The following is a 14226-nucleotide window of genomic DNA, read 5'->3' on the forward strand; positions in this document are numbered from 1 at the left end:
TTGATTTATTGACATTAAAAAATTTAATGTAGTTTAACCACCAAGTAAAAGTTATTAACATACTTTATCATTCATTTCAAAAATGTTTTCAAACATATTTTTCAAGGTATTTATTTCTTTCTTTTTACAAATATCATGAATTCTTGAGTCAAGAATGTCAAGAAATTTCCTTAGGGTTACACAAAATGTGCTTTTTTGTAGAAATATCAAAATATCTTATATTTTTGTAAAACTTCACACACAGTCATGAGTCTAAAGTTTGTTCTTATTTTTTTTTTTTTTTTTTTTTTTGTTACATGACAACAGATTTGCTACCTGCACGTTGGTTACACCACCTGACTTTGATTTGGTGGACAAAAGTTTTTCAAATATGAATAATATTTTAAATAAATAAATAAATAAATAATGTTTCACTGCTTTTTTAAAAGAAAAAACAATATATATATGGTGGCCCAGAAGTGCACAACATGCACTATTCGTGCCAACATTTCTTTTTTCAAGAATTTCAGCTTTTATTGAGACTTTGATTTTGTTTAATTGACTCTGGATGGTTACACCTCTTACAACATGGTTTTTGTCATACCATCATGTTTATCATTCTGTAGTGGTGGTGTATTCAAGTCATTGTTTTATGTGAATTTCACTTTTTATGTATTTTTGAATAACTTAGTAGATCTGGACAAAAAATAGTCACGTCATTGACCCAGATATTTCCATGACTATTTAAGATTTTATTTATGATTTTTCCAAAATCACACTTTTAATATTCCCTGATATTTCCATGACAATGGGAACCCTGTTAATTAGAAGCTAACTAAAAAAAAAATCTAGAGTACTTCCAATCTATTATAGTGCTCTTTGAAGAAATTACATTAAGAGGAACACATCACTTCGAATAAGGAACAAGATTTGTTACATACCTGTAAACACGACACCCAAACATGTTCTTGCATATTCATTCATAAAGATACTTCTTGGAAAATAGTATTACATCATAGAATGGCAGGCCTGTGATGCAATTTCTGAAGATTAGTTTAGTCGTGCAGTAAGAAGCAATAATGTTTAGAGAAGTGTGCTCTTGAATGATAACTGACAGCTTTGGAATGATTCAACTGACCTTAAGCAGCATAACACAAAGAGAACCTTGGTGTTCACAAATTACAACACACTTCAGCCGGTCCTAGCCTTTTGGAGGCCCTCAGCAAAAACTTGTGTGGGGGTTCCCGTCAGTATGTTCGTAACACTACTTACAATGTCTTTGACAGTGTGGGGTACCCCTGGCGCATAGGGGACCCTAAGTAACTTGCTTAGTTTGCCTGTAGGGAGGACCGGCACTGTCTGTTGCTAACCCTTTTTTCACATCAAAAAGCCATGTTCACTCAGGACGGGTTTGTAACATTCCACACCGCCAGGTCAGCGCTGCCAGAAAGAGTTGGAACAATATAGCCATCTAGTGGCTGGAAAACTATATGTTTTATGTTAGGACTTTAGGAATTAGGATTCAAATTTGGAGTTTCCCTTACTAAATATTATTATGGTAACTTTAGTATTTTGGAATGAACCATGCTTATTATGGTACACCTTTACTGAAATTATTAGATATATTTGTTTTATTTTATCAAGCAAATTATAAAGTGTCATCCTTCCACAAGAAGATCTAGTCCCTGACATGTAAACTGCAAATAATAGTTGTTCTACGGGTGCTGTGCATTGATATACACAGAAGCTGGTGAACAGCTGTTTTGGGTTGCCACCTTGACCCTGTAAAATTCCTTCACACCCTATCAATAACAAAAAAGGAGCCTTCTGCTGGCTATCATACAGGCAATAAAACATTTTGATTACTGTTTATTCCTTGTTTGATGTGTAAATTACCATTACCGAGCATAAAATTCATTCAAAATAATAATAATAATAATAATTTTATTGCAAATAAGTGTTACATGTTTACTTATTCTGTGCCTAAGCCATTCTGAGTTGAAGCTACCTTTTTAAAATAGTTAGCTACACTATAAGCTATAAATAATAGGGCCTAAAAACACTGAAGCTTTATCTTTTTAAATGATATAACTATCAGCATTAAACAGCATTTGTACTGATACACCATTATATAAATTAATTCATCGAAAGCATAGCGGTTAACAGCAGCATTTAACTAAATATTCAGTTATGTTTTTCTAGAACAGACAGGAAAACAGTGACGATCCCTGAAAATCCCGGAAAATCTTGGACAGGTGGTTACCCAAAATAATACAAGCAACAGTTGATGTAAGAAAAAAATTCAAATTGTTCTATCGTTTAAATTTTTAATTGAGTACTAGAAAAAGTATAACGCTCGTCTAGATGTTTTTTTTTCTTTTTCTTTTTATCGATTTAGCGCGTCCTGTGTGAACAGCCCCTATGTGAGGAACAGTGGAGAAAACATTTATGCATTCCTGTGCGTTATGAGATAGTTAAATGTGTGTAAATATTGTGTGTAAAGTAATCATGTCAATAAATTACTTTAAAGTTGTTGTTCATTTTTTATAGTGTACTTTTATGGTGACTGATATTAAGTGTCACTGCACCTTTAAGAGCGTCGCTCCTCTGTCGCGCTCATTGTGTCCGCTGTACCGGTCTGCCGCTGTTGTTGTTGTTGTTTTCCTTCCTTCTCCTTGTTCGGTCATGGCTGCTCATTCCGCCGAAGAGCCGTTCCCGTTCCACGGCCTGCTTCCCAAGAAAGAAACCGGTGCTACATCTTTCCTTACCAAGTTCCCCGACTACGATGGCCGGGGGGTGCTCATCGCGATCCTCGACACCGGGGTGGACCCAGGAGCCCCGGGCATGCAGGTAAATCGAGCCCGCGGCTGTGGCTCAGCTTATAGGCCGTAGTGGTTTTTACTCCGGTTTAACGGAACAGAAGCACCTGACGTTACCGGAACACCGGTGTCATATTTAAACAGTAAAACACAGACAAGTCTGGAGTTTATGAATCAGAATAAGGCTGTAAAAAAATAAAAAGCATGTTTGAAAGGACAAGCTGTGTCATTCTTATGAATGGAGTTGCTCAAGGAACATGCTAATACCTCGTATTTTTTGTAAATAAACTATGGAAATTCCTTGTATTTTTGATTTTTTTAGTCACGTAGGACTTTTATCATGGTATTACCATGTTGTATTAAACATGTACCATGTACCAGTTGTATTCTTTATAGTACCTGGGAAAACTATAATGTGGTTATCATTCAGGACTTTGGTATTACCATCTGATACCATCACTTTAACATGGCCAAGACATGTGTCAATGGCTTTCAGTGCTCCAGACTGACTTTTGAGAGCAGTGGCACCGGTGCCACCACGTTCTACAGTTGGTGGCACCAGCACCTCATTTGGTAGCACCAGTGAGGGGTGGGGGTCTGCGGCCTAAAAAATAAAAAAATTAAAGACAGAAACTAATAATACAAGTTATATTATTATTATTATATTACAAGAATTAGTACAATTACCAACATATTTTGCCCCACTGAAAAGCTCATTGGATGGTAAGCATTGATTTTGAGTTGGTATTGAGATGTAGATTTACTTACTATAAGGTTGTCTATAACATCTATAAAAGGTGAAATGTTAACAGCTAATTTAGACAGGGCTAAATTATTCTGACAGTGTGACTGAATTGGGACTCCTTTCATCAGGATCATGCTGATTCAAGTTTAGTCATCTCTTGGAAATTTGAAAGCAAACAAAACCAGTTCGATTTTTCTACAGTCAGAGAGCATTAGAAGAGAACAGATTTTACACAGAATTAAAACTAGCTATATCCATAATTCTCAAAGATCCAGGCTTTAAAGCCCTTGATTCTATTTTCCATTTGCCCCATAACATTTACCATATATATATATATATATATATATATATATATATATATATATATATATATATATATATTTTTTTTAATTATTATTATTGTTATTATTTTTATAGTTGTTTTTGTGACAAAACAATGGTAACCTCAGGTAAAACCAAGCATTTTCACTACCGAGGTTAGATGTAACATGATTTCTATAAAGCAAACTATGGCATTTTATTATTATTATTATTATTATTATTATTATTATTATTTTGTAATGAAAACCAGTACCCTAAACACAATTAATAAATATAAATATATAAAATATAAACATTTATAAACTGCCATAGTTGCAATAAAAATGTATGTTATTCCCTCAATCCTATGTAGCATATTTTAACTTTAATAGAACTAAAATAGTTATATGATAATATCTATTATGAGTATATTTTTGTAAAAATACTATAGTTAATACAGTTGGAATAGTAAATTCATGGTAATTAAAGGTCGGTGATGTGTGAAAAGTCTGCTGATTTATATCGGTGCACGTCACAGTAAATCCTGTTCATCTTTTAAATATTGTTCAGAATATCAGGCCGTTTAATGTGGTTTTAATCTAGTTTACTCACTTAGGTGCGGAAGAAATCTGCTCAATGACGCAAACAACACCCGAGAGAGCAGCAGCTTTGGGGCTTGTTTGTAATACGTAAAGTGAGTGTGAATAGTCTATACACTATTGCACAGTACACGAGCAAAAATATCATCTTATATACTGTATGCGTGTTTACAGTTGGAAAGATGCCAGCGGACACATACCGTCAATGATTTGCACCGCGGTTGAGAGCTCGAGACCGTTCCGTGAGTTTACGCATCTGATCTGCGCTTGCGCTGCTCTGTCCATTTCTCCGGGTGATGCGCTTGCTGGTTGATCCTCCTTTACAGAAAACGACAGCGCATAAACGGATAGCGAAAGGGAGAGTTGGCCAACACCGTAGTCGCACCAGTGCGACCTATAACAAAACTTAGTCGCAGTCTGGAGACCGGGCTTTGTTTAAAAACCCAATGAGCTGCCTTCTTAGGCAGCATTTTTCCTTTGCCTAAGATGCCCAAAATTGCTGTCTAGGTATGCAGTTCGGTTTGTGCTGTGTCATGGGCTATAATATGTACCACTGTCCACCACAAACAGAACACGATTGAATATTACCAGCCTGAAACTGAATCACACAGCTGTTTTGAGCCTTCACTCAAATGTCAACAGTGCATCTGCTAGTTCAACACTACTGAGGTCTGTTTTCATGTAATCTGATATTACTTTTCTGAAGGCAAGCTTGATATTGAAGTATCTAATTTTCATATCTTGTTTCTTTTAGATCACAACAGACGGGAATCCTAAGATTGTTGACATCATTGATACTACAGGCAGCGGCGATGTGAACATGTCCACTGTGGTAGAGGTGAAGGATGGGACAGTAATCGGACTGAGCGGACGCACGCTTAAAGTAATGCATCATCTGCACTTTAACCGGACGCTTCCTCTGTTTTGCCTGTGAAGTGTTTCAGAAGCTTATTAAAACCATTTCTGAATGTCGCGAAAGCATGTCTAGGTTACATTCAGCCTAAAATTAAAAAAATGTGTTAAAGGGATAGTTCACTCATAAATGAAAATTCTCTCATCATTTACACACCCTCATGCCATCCCAGATGTGTATGACTTTCTTCTGCAGTACATGAATGAATATTTATAGAATATCTCAGCTCTGTAGGTCCATTCAACGCAAGTGAATGGTGGCCAGAACTTCAAAGTTCCAAAAGCACATAAATGCAGCATAAAATTAATCCTTATGACTCCAGTGGTTAAATCCAAGTCTTCTGAAGCGATATGATATGTGTGGGTGAGAAACAGATTAATATTTAATCTACACCTTTGACCGGCCTCCCAACTAGTAAATGGCGATATGCATGAAGAATGCAAATTGCAAAAAAATAAAGAAGAATTTAGAAGAGAAAGTATAAATGGAGATGTATAGTAACAAAGGACTTAAATATTGATCTGTTTCTCACCCACACCTATCATATCGCTTCAGAAGATGTGGATTTAATGACTGGAGTCTAAAGGGTTACTTTTATGCTGCCTTTATGTGCTTTTTGGAGCTTCAAAGTTCTGGTCACCATTCACTTGCATTGGATGGACCAACAGAGCTGAGATATTCTTCACAAAATCTTTGTGTTCTGCAGAAGAAAGAAAGCCATACTCATCTGGGATAACGTGAGGGTGAGTAAATTAGAATTTTAATTTTTGGGTGAACTATCCCTTTAATTGTCATGAAAATAATGACAATAGTCACAATGCACACACACACACAAAAAAGTGTGTATTCCTAAAAAATAAGCTTAATTTTCTTAATGCAATATATTTCTAAATATGACATAGACAGGTTCTTGACGTGTTTCAAGAGATTCACCCATCTATTATTTAAACAGACATTAAAATTTCAGTAACATCAACACAAACATTTTATAAAGAAAATGATGCCTATATTTAGGACCAAAAATATTTTTTGCATTGTGACATTATTTTTATGCACATTTTCACTCCAAATTCAGATTACTGTAATGCATCAATTATTACTGTTGTTACCATGATGGGTCTAGAGTTTTCTGTTTTAATTCATTCTCATTATTCTCAGTGGTGATTCTCATTACTGAAATTAAATATTTTTTTTTGTTGCTAAAGGCAGTACAACAAATTTAAATACTTTGCAATTTGAATTATATATAAGAATTTTTTTTTTACCTTATTAGTGGTCGACCGATATATCGGCGAGGCCGATAAATCAGCCAATATTCAGAATTTTTTAATTATCGGCAGTGGCTGATAAATGTTCCCGTTTGCCCGACTGGATTCTTAAGGCCACGAGGGCACAGAGAATTGCCTTCTTGCATGTGAAAGAGTATCTGAGACATGTAAACGACCAATCATAGTTTGTTTTGTTGTTATGTGCCATGGTGTTACTACAATAATAGAGCTGTGTGCAACAAAGTCTCATTTAAACAGTCCGCATTACAGAGCCACGACACGTAAAGTACTCGCCTGTTTCCTTCCCCATCTCTCTCCTCAACAGTTCCCTTTATCTCTCATCTGTCTTGTCTAATGATAAAAAGGCAAATATCAATAAAACTTCTATCATACACTACCTGCAAATATGCGGATATCTCATTTAAACCGATGTAATTCATGAACCTCACAAAAATCCAGCATTTTCTTCCCGTCCAGCGGTAATCTAATATCTTCCTCTGAAGTGCATATTCTATAAGCCAGAATAAAAAACTTCAGGTTAAGGATCAAATGTTCCTCTGATAATTCACAAATCATGATGGTCAGTCCGTGATAATCCAAGCAGGTGATCTAAGGCATTTAAACTCTCAGTAGATTGCTGCTGCTCTTGCTGGATCCGCACGAGCGTGTGAGTGCAACTTCGAAGTAAAAGCGTTTCACGTGCACTATGAGTAAATGCCATTTTCACTGTGTACTGTATGTACAATTGGTTTGACTGGGTCTTTCATGAAAAAATGCGATTGATAATGCGCAGATGCCATCCATTGTTGCTGGACTATTGTGTGTACTGTCATTTCCTTCTTTCTAATATTTTAACTATTTCTTCATGCAGAAATAAATTACATACATTTTATGACTAATCAGAAATCGGAAAAAAAATGCTATCTATCATTTAAAACACAATCTTATTTTTAAAGATATTTAAATATAGTAAAAGGTTATTAATATAACTTATTAATATAAGTTTATGTGAAATTTAGTTAATATAGTGCTAAATAAGAGTTAAATTTTTTTATTTGAAATTTTACGTTTATTTACTATATTTGTATTGTTTTGCATTGTATCGGCCTATCGGCCACCCTGTTCTCTGGATATCGTCATCGGCCATTAAAAACCCAAATCGGTTGACCACTAACTGTAATGAGAATTAGTTTTTTTTGCATGGTGGTAATAAGAATTTGGGGGGAGGGGGTGCAATGTGATTAGTTATTAAATATATTTACTAATTAATATATCAATTATTAAAAATATAAATTACAATATATATTAATATTATAGATATTTGTATATAATTATTAATATTTTAATTAATATATTTAGCATTATATGCATAATTTAAGTTCTTATTTTACCGAGATATTTTCTTGATAGGTTTCATGGGATTCCTCCATCTAATTCATTTTCAGCAGACCTTTGAATGTCAGTAACACAAATTTTGTCTCCTGTTTCTCCTCAGATTCCTGCTGCCTGGGTGAATCCATCAGGGAAGTATCACATTGGAATAAAGAACGGTTATGATTTTTTCCCTAAAGCTCTTAAGGAGAGAATACAGGTAACATATGATCCTTTGACTGTGAACAAATACAAGTTGTGGTGTGTTTGTGTTCCATACGTGTCTTTATAACGTCTGTAACAGAAAGAGCGTAAAGAGAAGCTGTGGGATCCGGCACACAGAGCAGCTCTCGCAGACGCCAGCCGCAGGACAGAAGAGTTTGAGCAGACTCACCCAAACCCATCACAGGTCACTACACACTTCAGTACTAACAAATCAAACAGCTAGATAAAATTCTATTGTAATTGTAATAGCAGCTATTCTGAGTATAAAATTTAGAACTGAATGTAAAGCAACATTATCTGAACTCAGGGCATATCGTTTGTTTTGTTTGTTGAATATTTAATTAAATAAAATGCTCATGCGTTTGTGTGTTGTTCAGATGGAGAAGCTGCAGAAGGAGGATTTACAGTGTCACATCGAGCTCTTAGGATCTCTAGAGAAGAAGTACAGTGACCCAGGACCCATTTATGACTGTGTGTCATGGCATGATGGTGTCACATGGAGGTCAGAACCTTCCCCAGCTTAACCACCAGCTTTAAGAATATACTTTATTGTACTCCAAATCCTTTACAGCTGGTTTTGACATCTGTTTGTAAATGTCATGTCTAGAAAGACAGGCATTTGCATACAGGTAAAGGTATTGGTAAGATGACTGACTGTGTGTGTGTGTGTGTGTGTGTGAGACAGGGCTTTGGTGGACACCTCTGAGTCAGGCGACCTGTCGTCCTGCAGCGTTCTCAGCTCATACAGAGAGAGACAGGAGTACGCTACACTGGGATACGCTGAGATGCTCAATTACTCCATAAACATCTATGATGAGGGGAACACGCTGTGTATTGTCACCAGTGGAGGTGAGACTGATGTTACACCTAGTCCAATGTCTTCAAAATGTGTTTCTCATGGTAGTAGAATTTGTGCGTTTCTGATAGCATCACATGTTACACAAATTTTGGGAGCAATGTAACTTTGTAATTTACACCAAAATGCCATTTACTTTTTCAAAGAAGTTAGTTATCATGTATACAGTCTGAACTGAATGTGATGAATAATGAATGACTCTAATGTGCAGACTCTTTTTAATGAATCAGTCTAATCACTCACTCATTGAATCAGTCATGGTTTTTGACCCCACTGAACTGCCAGTCTTTCATCATTATTTTTCATCATGTCAGACTTAAAACATGAGCCAAGCACTGTTATTTTGTTGGCAGATTCTTTTTAATGAATCAGTCTAATCACTCACTCACTGAATCAGTCATGCTTTTTGACCCTTACGGAACTGCCAGTCTGTACTTTCATCCTTTTTTTTCATCATGTCAGATTTAAAATGTGAGGCAAGCACCGCTACTGTGTTGTGTTATAATATGTGTAATTACTTATTGTTCACATGACAACAGGTAGTTAAAGATGCACATTCACAACAGATAGAGAGGTACAAGTCAGTTCATATGATACGATCAGTCCTTCCGCCGTATGAATCTGATATATATTTTTGAAAGGGTTTGCACTGATCTCTGTGTATAGGTGCTCATGGGACTCATGTGGCCAGCATCGCAGCGGGTCACTTCCCCGAAGAGCCAGAAAGGAACGGTGTCGCACCTGGAGCTCAGATACTCGCTGTGAAGATCGGAGACACCCGCCTGAGCACCATGGAGACGGGCACTGGCCTCATACGAGCCGTAAGGGATACTGTCAATCATTGTGACATCACTGCATTTAGCATGATTTGAATTGACATCAAAACAAATGGAGACATTTCTGACACTTACAAACATGGTACAGTAAGATTCCAGCAACTGGCAATTTGTCTGTCCACACAGAAGAAAATCTAATGTTTAAACTAGCGTTTTAGTGATTTAGAAACAAATATGAAAGTAGTCCAGATTGGATGTGAAAAAATCTGATCTATGTTTTTGCTCTGTACACAACAAGATCTTTTCTGCACCAGATATCCATGAAATCAGAATTGGTTGACTGTAAATGCAGGTTCACACTGAACCCGTTTTTTAAAGTATTTTATTTGTCGCACACATATACACGGGCGTCTTTTCATGCAGGCCAGCTCATTTAAAGGAATGCATAGAAATGTATTAACGTAATATAAACAAGAAGAGAGTAGTTAAGAATAAATAATAAAGGGATAGAATTAGAATACTTATAAAAAGGAAAATATAAGAAATATGTATGCACATACCTCTGTATGATAAATGAACAATGTGCAAATGTTTTGATGTTATGTACCAAAGTGTTATAGTAACATGTGTCATGAGGTGGTAATGTTTGAAAAGAAATGTCCTTGATGTATATACATAGTCAGGAATGTATATACACTACCATTCAAAAGTTAGGGTCACTTACTCTTTCTTTATTTTTTTTCACATTTTAGAATAATAATAAAGTCATCACAACTATGGAATAATAGAAATGGAAATATGGGAATTATGTTGTGACTAAAAAAATCCAAAATAAATCAAAACTGTGTTATATTTTAGCATCTTCAAAGTGGCCACACTTTGCCTAGATTTTACAGAAATGTACTCTTGACATTTTCTCAACCAACTTCTTGAGGTATCATACTGGGATGCTTTTTAAACAGTATTGAAGGAGTTCCCATCTATATGCTGGGCACTTAGTGGCTGCTTTTCTTAATTATTCAGTCCAAGTCATCCATTTCAAAAACTCTTTTTAAATAAAATTTTAGTTTTGTAATTAAATAAATTAATATGTTGGCACAGTTATGTTTTTGTCTACAAAACTAATTTCAAACTTTTAAGCATACGCCTTCAGATCAAAAGGTTTTTAAGATCATGAGAAACATTTCGGGCAGGTGACCCCAAACTTTTGAACGGCAGTGTAGATGCAATGGAGTATTATAAGATTTAAGGTCCTGACACACTCAAGGTGAAGTGCTTCTTCGCTTGGAGCCAAAAAGACGTTCAAAACAGCTGAACAATGATACACTGTTTGTGAACATTTAGACACCCACCATGATGCTGTGGGAGGCATTTTGAGGAGCATTTAAATATGAAGACGCTCAAGACTACATCAACTAATGTCACATTAAAATGTGTTTTTAATGAATTCATGCCTCATTCTATGAGTTGAATTCACACAAGGTCAGTAAAATAAGTTGCTTTAACTACACGTTTCTGATTTAAAGTAATAAATATGCAGCAGATAATTTGTAATATTTACCTTTTGCATTCATGGCGCTAATGTGCTAACGCTATATGTGGTCATAATATGCGCTGATTACACTCTGTTATTGTACTTTATTATGACACTGATACAACTGCAAAGATGGGTGTATGAAAGAGTGTTAATTGGTAGAATACAGACAAAAGAATGATGGTAGGCATATCTTACTTTGGGCACATGAGTGAATGGCTTTCAGCTGTAGGTGGCATGTGAGTGAAGCAGCATTTCAAACAACAGAGTGAATGGGCACTTAAGAGTATTTGAATAGATTTTATTCCTTTTGTAGACTAATTAAACAAAAAACATTGCATGACATGTTCTTGTAAAATGTCTATGTTAACGGTCGTACAAATTTGCACCAGCTTGCTAATAACTCTGCATGCCGGTGTGTTCATGTTAACTGATCTTAACTGACTGAATGGGAATTAGCTGTCGGCCTCAAAGTAGGTGGAGCTCCAGGTCACACCTACCGATGACGTGGACCAATGGCAAAAAGAAGGTGTTTAGCAGCTTGCATAAAGTTTTTCTATAAGTTCGCCCTGGCGAGCTGTTAAGAACCACCCAGCTGAAGTCAAAAATACCTTCGTTTTGGACAGATTTAGTTCTATATGACATCACACCCATTAGTTCGTTGATGTGCAGGGGCCTTTTAGAGTATGTTTTTTGTGTGTCTGTCCACACAGATTTTTAAAAGTGTTTTTTATTTTCTCCCCAATTTGGAATGGCCAATTGCAATGCGCTCTTAGTCCTCATGGTGGTGTAGTGACTCGCCTCAGTCGGGTGGCGGAGGACGACTCTCAGTTGCCTTCACGTCTGAGACCGTCAATCTGCGCATCTTATCACATGGCTTGTTGAGCGCGTTACCGCGGAGACCTAGCGTGTGTGGAGGCTTCACGCTATTCTCTGCGGCATCCACACATAACTCACCACATGCCCCACCGAGAGCAAGAACCACATTATGGTGACCACGAGGAGGTTAACCCAATGTGACTCTACCCTCCCTAGCAACCGGGCCAATTGGTTGCCTAGGATGCCTGACTGGAGTCACTCAGCACGCCCTGGATTCGAACTTGTGACTCCAGGTGTGGTAGTCAGCGTCTTTACTTGCTGAGCTACCCAGGCCCCCTGTCCGCACAGTTTTTGAATAGTTTTTCTATGTTTGACCATTGTGCTGCATCTTACTGTTTTTTTCATCATCTTGTACAGGAGAGCCATGTTTTTTATATGCCGTGTCAGGGTAAAAAGAATATAAACTTCTAAAAACATCTCAACACCAGCATTCTGTTCTATTCATGGTGTTGTGTTTAGCTATTATAGCGCAAGAACACATTTGGTCTGAACGGCCCCTAAGGTGCCTGATGTCATTTCATAACGGCTTCATTCTTCATATTTGTTTTCTTGTAGATGATTGAAGTGATAAACTACAAGTGTGATTTGGTGAACTACAGTTACGGAGAGGCCACACACTGGCCAAACTCAGGGTGAGTCACTCGAACCCTCTGTTGGTTCTAAGGAGAACCGTTCTCTCTGATGTTGACATGAACATCACATGTGTCTGTCTGTTGAACAGGAGAATCTGTGAGGTCATCACTGAAGCTGTACAGAAGTTTAATGTTTTGTTTGTATCGAGCGCTGGCAATAACGGACCTTGTCTCTCCACTGTGGGCTGTCCTGGAGGAACCACTAGCAGTGTGATTGGTCAGTGACAGCTGTTAGTCAAGTAGTGTCCTATAACACACTTTCTCTCATCATTTACTCAAACTCATATAGTTCCACAGCCATGTGGCTTTCTTTCTTCTGTGAAACACAAAAGGACACTTTAAGCAAAATGTTTAGCAGAATTCTGCTCTTTTCCATGCAATAAAGTGAATGGGGACTAAGATTTTCAAGCTCCAAAAATGACAAAAAAGCATCATGAAAGTGGTCAATATGAGTCACGTCATACGACACGCTTTGAGGAACAGACCCAAAGTAGTTTGCTTTCATTTTAAAGAAAAGAGTCATGCAGGTTTGGAACAACATCAGGGTGCGTAAGTGATGATAGTTTTCATTTTGAGTGAACTGATCCTGTTATCAGACATGACATGCACCATTTCCTTGTTCATTTGAATATTTGTATTCAGGTGTGGGTGCTTACGTCACTCCTGACATGATGGTGGCTGAATATTCGCTCCGAGAGAAACTTCCTCCTAATCAGTACACGTGGTCGTCTCGCGGGCCCAGTACAGATGGTGCTCTGGGCGTCTGTATCAGCGCTCCCGGAGGAGCCATCGCATCCGTACCCAACTGGACACTCCGCGGCACGCAGCTGATGAACGGAACATCAATGTCATCACCAAATGCCTGCGGTGGAATCGCTCTCATACTCTCAGGTACTGACGCCACCCCACATGAACCAGTGCAGTGCAGCATGTTTGGAAATATATGTAGGCATCACTCAATTAATCACAACGCAAGGAAATTAGTACTTTAAAGGGGTCATGACATGAAGAATTAAATTTCCCTTGATCTTTTGACATATAAGAGGTCATTGTACTATAAAAACATTTAAAGTTTCAGAACTCAAAACTTCCTCCTCACTGCAAAATTGTGATGACACACTGTGGAGACATTTGCATCTGACAACATCACATCAACGCCTACTTTAACTTATCACTTCTGTTGCCCCGCTCAGCAGCGGTGAACTGTGAGATGGCAGGTCATTCAAGAGCAGAGAACCAATCATAACAGTGGGTGTTTACTGTCAAGTCTTAAAGGAGAAGCAGCACCAAAACAGAGCGTTTCTGACAGAGGGTGGAAAATGATCATGTT

General features: G+C 37.2%; 1 protein-coding gene across 3 annotated transcripts in view; it reads left to right on the top strand.

Annotated features, from left to right (window-relative positions):
• Positions 1–2203: 2203 nt before the first annotated feature.
• LOC127445001 (tripeptidyl-peptidase 2-like) overlaps positions 2204–14226 on the top strand; it is a 42714-nt gene continuing 30691 nt past the window's right edge. For 2 of the 3 annotated variants that reach the window (XM_051704697.1, XM_051704698.1), the window contains exons 1-10: positions 2204–2829; positions 5197–5325; positions 8119–8214; positions 8299–8403; positions 8597–8721; positions 8905–9068; positions 9742–9896; positions 12820–12896; positions 12986–13113; positions 13539–13787. In XM_051704697.1, the coding sequence (XP_051560657.1) occupies positions 2539–2829; positions 5197–5325; positions 8119–8214; positions 8299–8403; positions 8597–8721; positions 8905–9068; positions 9742–9896; positions 12820–12896; positions 12986–13113; positions 13539–13787 (1519 nt within the window). In that variant the 5' untranslated portion in view covers positions 2204–2538. The remainder of the gene's footprint in view (positions 2830–5196; positions 5326–8118; positions 8215–8298; positions 8404–8596; positions 8722–8904; positions 9069–9741; positions 9897–12819; positions 12897–12985; positions 13114–13538; positions 13788–14226) is intronic. The other variant, XM_051704700.1, reaches the window with a different exon arrangement.

Source organism: Myxocyprinus asiaticus, chromosome 8, assembly GCF_019703515.2.
Source record: "Myxocyprinus asiaticus isolate MX2 ecotype Aquarium Trade chromosome 8, UBuf_Myxa_2, whole genome shotgun sequence".
NCBI lineage: Eukaryota > Metazoa > Chordata > Actinopteri > Cypriniformes > Catostomidae > Myxocyprinus > Myxocyprinus asiaticus.